Below are 11,544 nucleotides of genomic sequence, written 5' to 3'. Positions count from 1 at the left end.
TATCGGATTGGATATTTTCTAGCATTGATTTTGTGATGAATATAGCAGCATACATATTATTACTGCGCTCGTACTACTCCAGTTCTATGGTAAAGTTCCAGTTTCCAGAATACCGGTTAGATTTGATAAGTGGGAAAATTTCCAATCTGATCTTATCTGACATCAAGATAACAATTCCACAAAACTGGCGATTGATGTATGGAAAGCTACTAAAATTTATGCATGATAGTAGAAATAGCTTAGTGGAGAACACAGATGGGTAGCAGAACTATCCCTCCTCAACTATTTATATAATAATCATTGTTCTAAATATCATGGACATAACACTGCAAACATCAGGATTCTCCCAAATTAGCACTAGTCTTGGTAAAATGTAGAATAAGGAGAGCTTAGTCGTCTTATCTGAATAAATAAATGATGTATGAATTATTGATTGATTGAAAAAAGAAGAATGATGCACTAAAGAAAAGTCTTTCTTTTGAACGAGCATTGAACTTCCGAGTTCCTACTGACTTTGAACTCCCATTGGAAACTGAAATTTTCTAAATGGAAACAAATCAAAGTAACTCATTCAGGGGTGCACATAGCCCTTCAAATTGAAGAACATGTAGCCTATATTTTTTCAAATTTAATTTCGCCCCAAGCGAAGACGCAGACTGACCCATTGAAATTCCTAGGGGTGCCCAAAAAATTTAACATAACGACGACAATTTTTCTGCGAGTGAGCCTGATTTGTGGAGGAGTGTGCAGGAAATACATTTGAGATATGAAGGTGGTGCATCATTGTGCTTGGGGGGGTCATTCTATCAGCCATTGAATAAGTAAAAACGTAATGTATTCTGAAAGAATAATGGGATATGAGAAAACAATGGGATATTCCTAATGAGATAGGTCTTACCTGAAATTACTATTTACATTTTCTCATTCATGAATCAGGATTGCATGATCCTTAATTGTTATTTCAAGTTATTAACATAGAGAAAAAATAGCACAAGAAGATTTATTTTCTACCCATGGTAAAGTTCGTTTATGTTCCAAATATCAAGCAAATTTTTTGTTAGCTGAGGCTGATTGTTGTCGACTACCGGTACTGACTCACAGCATCACGCAGCGTCACGAGAAAGAACTACTAGGACAATCCTTTTGAGTTAACAGTGAAATTTGGAATATAAACGCCCTATACCATGGGTTATCTTCTTATGCTATGTTTTTTATTGTTTTCTCCATGCTATTATCACCTGTTCTGCATTTCTTTTTCATATTTACATAAATTTCATAAATTGAGAGCTAAGAACTAATCACGATAGTTTATGATAGATGTGATTATAATTCGGCCTGCTCCGTATTTCAAGTGAGATAACTGGAGTTGTCAACTCTTCAGCTCAGTACAAAGATCAAAGACCATAAATCGATGAATAAAAATTTTATAATTGTTCAACAGCATTGTAAATTGAAGTTCTTGCTATTCTATAGCATTCAAATGGAAAACTTATAGGAAAAATCAATAATACAGTACAATAATGACATGAGAGTAACGAAGACAAAAATGTTGATTTGATAAGACCTTTCAGTGAATAATTTCAAAAAAATTGACAATTACTCGAGGAGAAATATTGAAATCAATGGAGCCTAGTAACATTCTTGGAAAAATTAGAAATCATCTCTGAAAAGATGTTCACTCACTCTATACTTGATCACTTCTTTTTCAATGTTGGACAAAGCTTGTCTCTGTTATAAGGATTGACTTCACTACAATGATCTGAAATCACATTAATTAATTTCAACTGGAAACTAACAGAAGCATAGAAGTCGTGAAGAGAAGAAGCTACTCTTTTTATGAGTATTTCTCATAACACAATATGTGAATCGATTTCTGTCAAAGCTATAAATTTTCCAAAATATTATAGTTCATTGTGGAGATATTGTTTCTCACTCAAGAACTCCTTGTAATAAATTCAGTAACGTTTGGAGTATCAAGTTGGTTCAACCAAATCCAAACATGCAAAAGAGATTGAAGGTGATAGAGCATGAGTTTTCGTTTCTGTTGAAACAATTCATCCGGTTGATTTGGTGGATATGATTCCAAGAGACAGAACACATTGATGTATACGGAATTAGTGCATAACTCAACGCATCTGAAAGTTGAATTCATGCTCTTTTTAGAATAATTTCATATTATTTGTAATGTGATTAACGATCCAAGGTTAATAAAAAAAACTAGATGTTAATAAAAAAACTAGATATCTAGATAATGTATTTGAAAACAGAATATATGTCCGGATCTCGGCCAGTTAATTTGCTAACATCCCCATTCATTAGGTTCTCTAATATAAACATCCAATCCTGCAAAGTTCATTTTGTCCGCTATAAAATCTCATGAAATAATATTAATGAAGTGAGTGAGATTATAATTATTCGTAAAATTCTATAGCATACTTGATCTGTCATGTTCTTTGTGACTTGTGCTCTCGTGTTTATTTCCAGAATTGTTTCTAGATTACATAATTCCATTGACCATCTTCCTCCCCCTTTATCTTTAACGTTGTAGCATTCAATGAAAACTATCTTTCATGAACACTCTTCCACAGTCACTCGAAAGAATTGGGACTCTATTGACCTGGCCTTCTAACTTTTAGCACTAGAATACTAAATAGACATATCTCAAGAGTTATTCCTCGAGATGTGTCTGTGTCTATGTTGAGCAGTGTTGCATTCAGTTCCCAGCCATCTAGACTGTTGAGACTCAACCAAGTCCTAATTGTTCAATAAACAAAATCAACACTTCAAGTGCTTCAAAGATCAACTATAAACTCAGCAAGATCACACCACAACAATTTTCTTGTAACTCTCTCTTTCATTATTCCTACTTGCATCATGAGAAATTATCAGAAGAAGATTGATTCATTCATTCGTTGATAGAATGATTCGCTCATGAATGGTTCTTAATATATTGCTCGAAGTTGTACAGCAGCTCGTGCCTTCGCACAGGTTTTATACCTATAAAGGCATATATCCACGAAATTGTACATTTTTTCAGTTGCTACACTGCAATCATTGGGTATGTATAGTATTATAGAATATCTCACCAATTTTATTTTCCTTTGTATATCATTTGATTTTTAATTATTAAGCAATGAAACATTTATAATCTTGCCAATATTTGAAATAAACACATTTTTGACTTTGACATCCAATATATGATATCCTTTCATCGCTTTATCAACTCTGTGGCTTTTTGCACATTCAGATTTTTCCCACATAACAGTTTGAACATAACTGTTAACAGTTTGTTCAAACCAATCAATCGAATAGTTCTCAAAATATTTGAGATAACTAATAGAAACTTCGTAGTTCCAAGAGTTGCTCTTTCCCCTCCTCTAAAATTCAATCAAACCATGAATTATTTTAAAAATTTGTGATCTATCTTGAATGATTTGTGGGAGAACTGGTGGGAACATCGAACTTTCATGTTCTTCTATTCAATTCCGGGTATCTTCACTTGTGTCTGAAAAATATGACTTTTTGAGCAGGAAGTGTCGGGAGCGATCCCGCTACTGTTTGATTTTTCATCAGTTTGAGTTGGAAGGAATCATTCAGCATTGGTTGATTATTGTGCTGTTTAATTCATTTGCCGCATAGTCAAATCATTGTTCTCATCAACTCAAATGGTTTTACTTGTATCCTTCTAGAGTTGGCTCTACTAATTCTACAGTAGCTCCCAGCCTAGTTATAGTAGCCTCCCAGTATTAGCCTCCTAGTATTATCCTCCAGTTGTGGAGTACCTACTAAAAGAGTAGTAGGCCTACTAGTATGTAGAGCACTAGAAGGTCGGTATGATCGATACCTTCACTTTTTCACATCAACCTCAATACTTGAGATGAAGCAGAAATAGTGACTAGAATGAACATGATTTATATATCTATCACAAAGCTTTAAAGGGTTGATGAAAGGACAAATTATTGTAATTAAGGTTTGTAAAAGATTCTCTCAAGTTCTTGGCTCTACTCAAAACTACTACATCATCCTTATCTTCTCTTCTATCAGGTCTACGTAGGTTATCTTTTGTACGATTTCCATTTTAAGATTTCGATTCGTTTATTGAAAATTATTAGTGATAATACTTGATACATTTTTCGGTGTTTGTGGAGCAACGCAGCACTCTCATTGAGTATCATTAGTTAGGCGTGCGCTTCCTGTCCACAAAGAGAGATGCAAGCAATCAGCCAACAAGAATAACTATTACAGCTGACTGTACTCACTACTCAGTACTCACCACTCACCACTTGCGGCAGTTTATTTATTGTATGACAGCCGATGTCGCTATCGCTTTAGCACGAAGTTCGGGTGCAAGTCTGCCAGACTGTTGGCTCCTGCCGCCACTTCTCAACACCAAAGTAGGATAGAGCGCGGAACTTACAACACGACAAGTTCTCTCATTCGGTTCAAATTTTGAGAATATAGTGTGCTCGCAGCTATTGCAAAAAAATCTTTTGGAATGAAACGTAACATTTTTTCGGCGACTTAAGCGTAGAGGTTCAATCTTCTAGCTTATACATAAACACAGACAAGTGCCAAAGCTGACTTCAAGTATACTCTACCGACGGTTTTCACGTGGTCTATCTCATGTCTCAAATGCCTGTAAAGTGAGTAGATGTGTGGTTTTTCATTTCTTACTTAATGTTTTATTTGTTTAAACAGTTGAAATTTTGCCCCTTATCACGAATAAGCCTGTATTCCCAATTTATATTTTATTATGTTTATATTTCTATATTTTGAATTCTTATATTTTTTAATGTTTATATTTTGAGCAATCATTAGCCTATGACTTTCCTCATTTTCATGTCTCCAAACTTCGGTTTTTATACCCGTTTATATACTTTCAAGTCTTCAAACTTTACTTCCTAGAATCACTTCACTTTTATGGGCAACTTTATTAACAATTATTTAAAACAATATAAAAACATGAAGTGCCCTTGGGTTCATGTTTTTAATTAATTTTATTTTCTGAGTATGCTATAGTTTCTGAAATTCCTTGAATGTCCATAATAATTATCTAAGATGAAAATTTGATAAAAAAATCAATACGAAATAATCTCAATTATTATAATTATTATTGTAATCTGATACAAATCTGCAATACTAGGTTCTTATTAGTATTCTAGATCGTTAGGAATAGAATCTCTTGAATTTTCCATGAATTCTCAAAAAACATACCAATCTTACATCGTGATCTTGAATTATTTCTATCACCCTCGATCATCAAACCTACTCACTTCAATGTTTATGTGATGAAGTGGTTTTCCATTTTTGTTTAAAGATGTACAGTTGTATACCATGTGCAGTTGTGTACGATGCATTATTGTGTAACTTTGCTACACTTAATGTTCTGTAGCCATTGAAATGCGACTGGGAACTATTTGAATACAAGCTATTTGAATCATATTCTCATTCAAGTCTCCATTAAATTGTTCTAGGGAATGCGCTCATGGGAGTGCACTCAATAATGTGAATGTTTGAGTTATTTCGCCCTCCATTAACATAAAAAGCATCAACTCCATTGAAGTGGTTGTCCTCATCATCTCCATAGCAATTACACTACTTCTCCAATGAATAATAATAAACAGTGTAAGTGAAATATTTCCTTGGAGAAAAAATGTTTCATATCTATTACACCGATATAAATACGTGACTACTCATAAATTACTCATCATAAATTACTATTGAACTTGAATCACGAATTCATTGTATCGATTTTCGATACTTTAAATTGAGGCTCAAAGTCAAGACTTCCATTTCATTTAATCACAATTATTCCACTGATTTAATCAACCAGTTTTTGATCATTCACAAATCTAAAGATTTATCTAAGAGTACGGAACTGGAATTTGTTAATTTTATTAACATCCTACCTCTTCTCAACCTGTCCTACATTCTTCCTGAGAGAGCTGCTGATCAAGTAAGTGCAGTATTTTCATGTTTCAATCAATTTTTCAAATATTTTTTCTCAATACACTTAAAATAGAAGGGCAGTTTGAATCTGACGGTCGAAATACTTGTGGACTCTCTCCTTCTTCCTGAAAACCGGTGAATAGCTGTTTTGAGCATCTACTTTCTCATCCCATAATCTATATAAAACTTCATGTAATTTAAAACGACTTGCTCATTGAGTACCATGGAAATAAATGGAATACTTTACCATTTTGAGATTCAATTAAGAAAACGCCGCACACAGTTTCTAATCTTAAAATGACTTGTGATGAGGGTGAATAAAAAATAAAATAAAATAAATAAATCGAGAAATAAATAAAAGTATAGTTGAATGATACGAGAAATTGCAGAATTGCAAAGATGCGAGAAATTGCAAAATTCCTACTCGCATTTGCAGAAATATGTGAAATAGCATATAATTGAAATGAATGCTAGATATTTGCATAAATAATTTAAATAATATTGTGTTTCTATTCCACTGCCTGATTATGAACAAAGGAAGATCAATTTTAAGGGGTACCGAAATTCTTTGAAAATGACATTAGACTATCATGATTGTCCATATAATAACTCATGGAATTGACACTTGACATTGACTGGATCAATGAGAGATTACCGGCTTGTTAGCCTTATTGTTTTTCAAGGTTTGATTCTCAATATGTTCCATTTCCCTTCTTATCTTGAAGGAGTTTAAAGAAATTTCCTTGTATGAAACAATACTCTGTTTCAGTTTGAAACTAAAGCCTTGATATCAGTTATTTTCTAAAAGAACCCCATTCATGACTTCTAAAAATATTTCACAAGAGTTGGTGAAGTACATTTTAAAAATATACTCTGTTGAATAGCGTCATGAAATCTTATATCAGACATAAACATCGTCTCGTAGTCGAGTATGAATGAATTTTAAATATGAATTGGATTGGCCATATGTTACAATATCATACCTACGTAAACAATTTTTAAGTGTATCGCAAGTGTTGTTAGAAAGAATAACCCAATTTGTTTCTAGTGACAATGCGAAACGCGTATAGTTGAGACCGCGATAAACAATGATCTCAGCCAAGCTCTACATTCTATCTCTGTCGATTACGATATTCATAATTTTTATCTATCATTCATCGTCCTGCACATAAATCTTGTAGCTGCAGATTATCTTTATCAATCCTAAACTGATTATACGTCAATGACTCTCTTTTCCACTATTTTTATCTTTCTTCTACAGTTTGTTATTCTGATGCTTCCTTTCATAGAGTAGGTACCTAATATTTTTTCAACAGAAAAGGTTCAGTATCCTATACTCTAAGGGTTTGCTCCTTTATATTGTATCAAAGCAAATTAATCAGAGCAGTAGTGTTAGTTCATATATTTTGAGCCTATCAATTATCTTGATTTATTTGAATTAGTAGGAATGTGATGTCAAGTCTAAACAAAAGGGAGAGCTCTCGACCACGCTGTTTCACGTACTTGTTAGATTAATTTATTGGAGTAGTTTTATTTTATATGAGAGGAAAGAATTTAAGAATCATATGCGCGATGCTTTCTTCTTGAGAAACACTCAAGGCCTCATAAAAATGTGGTACATTTATAGCATGGTCATGCTACAATTTGGTACATTTGGTACATTAAATTAACTAGTAGTTCTGTGAACAGTAGACCTCACGCAGTATTCTCATCTACAAGTACCTGATTGAAACTATAGACCTAATGGAAATACAGCAATTGACTGGCTTCTCCACACATCTGTGTAATCACTTGTCAGCTGATTTATGATGACTAATTCTATAGTCTGATTTTTACTCTAATATTGGCGTATGAAGGAGGCTCCTTTTTCCTTTTATATTATCCTTGAAATGCAAAATTTCCAAAAACCTTGTATATACGTCGACGCGCAATTAAAAAAGGAACATACCTGTCAAATTTCATGAAAATCTATTACCGCGTTTCGCCGTAAATGCGCAACATATAAACATATAAACATCTTCTTCTTCTTCTTGCCTTCATGGATGAGGCTTTTGCCTGTTCCAACTCACAACAGCATTCTACAAAAAATTTAAATGTTTTGGAGGAATATATTATATCTAAAATTTATAGCTTATACAAGTATAAAATGTTATTAATTTTGAATTTCTTTATCAGCTTTTCCTATATTCTTATTTGATTTCCTCTATTGCCATCTTTTCCGAGGTCTACCAATGTCTCTTTTTCCTATCGGATGGTAATTTAAAATTTTTAAAGGAATTCTTTCCGTTGGCATTCTTATAATATGTTCCCTCCACTCGTTTCGATGACATACAACTTTTTCATTCATGTTGAAGGCACCCAATTCTCTTCTTATTTCTTCATTTCTTATGTGGTCTCGTCTGTCACAGCCCTTTGTTCTGCGTGGGAATCTCATTTCTGCTGCCTGCAGCCTGCTCTCCTGAGATTTCGTGGTGATCCATGATTCACTTCCATACAGGAGAACAGGGGCAGCCATCAATATTTTATTGCAGTAAGGTGGCGTCCCCACCACTGGACTTAACCTGCGCAGTGCCCGTAACGCGGCCAGGGGATTAAATATACTACTGACAAACTCACAAACAGCCTCGGATATCGGACCGGAATTAAGGATAAAACTAAAAACAGGACTGCTAAGGAAAGACATATAAACATATAAACATGTAAACATATAAACATATGAACATATAAACATATAAACATATTATAAACATATTATAAACATATAAACATATGAACATATGAACATATAAACATATAAACATATAAACGTATAAACGTATAAACATATAAACATTTAAACATTATTAAACATTCAAACATTCAAACATTTAAACATGTGAACATTAAGAGAAATGCCAAACCGTAGAGTTGAATCTTAGACCTCACTTCGCTCGGTCAATTAATGTTTTTAATTTGGTACATTTGTAGCATGCTACCATCTGTAGCGTGGTCATAAATTATCGAGAAATTCAGTGCACTCACTACAGACAACACCTTACGTTAGACTTTTGAAAGAAAGTGAAGTTGTTGTGGATAACGCAAATCGGTGTGCTCCAAGCCTCCAACATGACCGCACCGCATTCAACTGGAACTGATAAGCTATCGGACTCCCATTCCCAAATCACAGATTAAACTGTTCACGCTCAAGATTTTTGTTACTGATCTCTGTTACAGCACAGTTCAATGACACTCTTGCTACCTGCATTTCCATTCGCTGCACCCATTATTTTGTTGTAGGTAACAATATTTTTGCCAGCCTAAATCTAGTGAGCGTATAGGCTACTATTTATAAACATCTTTATCCCGAAAAAAGTCGAATCTCATGTTTGGTTGTGGAGAAAGGAATGTGTTGGGTGGAATGATGAGGGATGATATGAATAAATTTCAGAAGGAGTGGGAATCTAGGAATATTATTTGTCAATGTTCTAAAAATCTTCAATAGAATCTACAAACTATGCTAAATAAACCGAGGGGAAAAGAGATGTCGAAAGACCATTGAAGAGATGGCAATGAAAAATCATTACAAATTATTTGGAATTCAAATAATCAATAAACAAATTATCATTATTATATAAATAACCATTTTAACAGTATATTTATGATTTGTGAGATGGAACAGGCAAATATGCCAAATCCTTGAAGGCAAAAGGAAAAAAAGAATAAGAAGATCTTATGTTGAAATGTTGAAAAACACTATATAGGTTTCAACTTATCTAAGTTCTGAACCTTGTCCTCAACAGTCTTAAATTTCATATTTCCTAAGATTTCATTGAATAATTATAATATATTTGGTCCAGTTTAGATATTCAGATGGGTCAATCATTCATCTCTTGTTTGGAAACAAATTTCTTTGAATTATTGTTGATATTGTATATACATCAGGTATGAGATAACCTTATTTAAAATCATTGTACTGGAAAGTGGAATTTAAAGAGTTAGTTGAAAATTATAATACGATATAAATGTTTGCATAGTTATCAACTATGCTATTCATATACTATTTCGAGCTACAGAAACCATTGTTATGGAATTGTTTATTGTACGACATGAATAATGTAAGCTACAGAGATGATTGTATGAAATTGTAAGGCGAGAATAATGAATATGGCATTACCACTATTAGACCTTCAATTTTCATTTGAATATTTATTGGGAAATTCTAAGATATTCGATCAAATGTGAATTATTATTATTGTGAATACTGTATTTCAATTGAAATTGAATCTAGCCTTTGTAGGTTTACTTCCACAGTATATATTGTAATAAGGTAGGTGTGTTGCCAAATATTCGTTAATTCCATTTAGTAAAATCATTTCCGATTCTATATTTAACAATGACGACGGTAAATTAGTTGCAATTTCATCAATATAGTTATTGTATTACAAGGTCATTGTCCATACAACGGTAATATGGTCACAGCAAAATTTACGATGACGAAACGTAGCCAGGTATAATATAGTTCTTTGATTCCAAGAATTTGAGACTAGGCTGATTGTCATGATGACACTTGATTATGAGAAATTAACGGGTTGCAATGTACAACTAGGATAACCCATTTTAGCAATCAAAGAAATGAGTGGCAGCTGGGAATTGGCCTTATCTATTATTATTATTGCTGCAGTAGGAGTGATAGGCCTATTCTTCAGTGGGTGGCAGGGCCTACTACAGTATTAGTCACTTGCTCTCTACAGTCTCAGCCTGTATAGTGTCACAGAATACAAATATAGCAGTTTTCAGAATATATTATAGAAGTTTTCTCTGATACTGTGTACAGGAACCTACTCATTCCTCACCAAAACCACAATCATGTCCCAAAATTACCAAACAAATTTAAAATCGTTGTTAGTTTGTTTTGATTGCACACTTCACATCAATCAACCAATTCTTAGATTATTATGATGCCATTTATTTAGTGAATCAAATGCAATCTCAATATCATTGCCATATAAACAAGAACGATTTTTCTCTATTGGTATTCTGAATGCATCAAATGATTGCTAGAATATTTTCGTGTTTAACTGATTACAAGCTCTAATACAATGAAAATTCCTTATTCCAAAAAAATAGAACCTCGTATAGATAATACGATATAACATCGCATTTTAAGGACTGTATGATTATATTATCCTCTAGACGAAGCAACTGAGAGTCCTTATACATCAAGTAATTACAATAAAATATCGAAAAATGATAAATTTTATAAAAGGTAATTATTTCAATAATTCTTAATGTGAATGAGTGGTATTGTCATTCTGATTTAAATACATATTATTTCATTTATCGTTGTTAATTCATCAAATACTTATTGGTTTCCTGTTTCTCTACCATTAGATAAATTCTATTTCTCTCAGGTGAAACTGGTAATTGAATCCTTTGTGATTATGATTGATAAAAACAATCGTTATCTGATATTTTCAAATATTCGGGAAATGACAATGACAATATTTCGATTGGGCTTTATCAAAGCGAGACCAATGTTTCTTCTGGTGTGGGATTGATTCCTTTGCATTAAATCTGGCGTCTTGGGGATTCAAATATGACTAGAATTGTCATCAA

The 11,544-nt window shown here is 33.1% G+C and overlaps 1 protein-coding gene across 1 annotated transcript in view; it reads left to right on the top strand.

Moving 5' to 3' along the window:
• The first annotated feature begins 4,243 nt into the window (after nt 1–4,243).
• Nucleotides 4,244–11,544, top strand: part of LOC111046035 (putative fatty acyl-CoA reductase CG5065) — a 38,693-nt gene continuing 31,392 nt past the window's right edge. The window contains 1 exon segment of the mRNA XM_022331520.2: nt 4,244–4,643. Coding sequence (XP_022187212.2) covers nt 4,624–4,643 — 20 coding nt within the window. The 5' untranslated portion in view covers nt 4,244–4,623.

This window comes from Nilaparvata lugens, chromosome 1 (genome assembly GCF_014356525.2).
Source record: "Nilaparvata lugens isolate BPH chromosome 1, ASM1435652v1, whole genome shotgun sequence".
NCBI lineage: Eukaryota > Metazoa > Arthropoda > Insecta > Hemiptera > Delphacidae > Nilaparvata > Nilaparvata lugens.
This window is presented reverse-complemented; position numbering and strand designations above follow the sequence as displayed.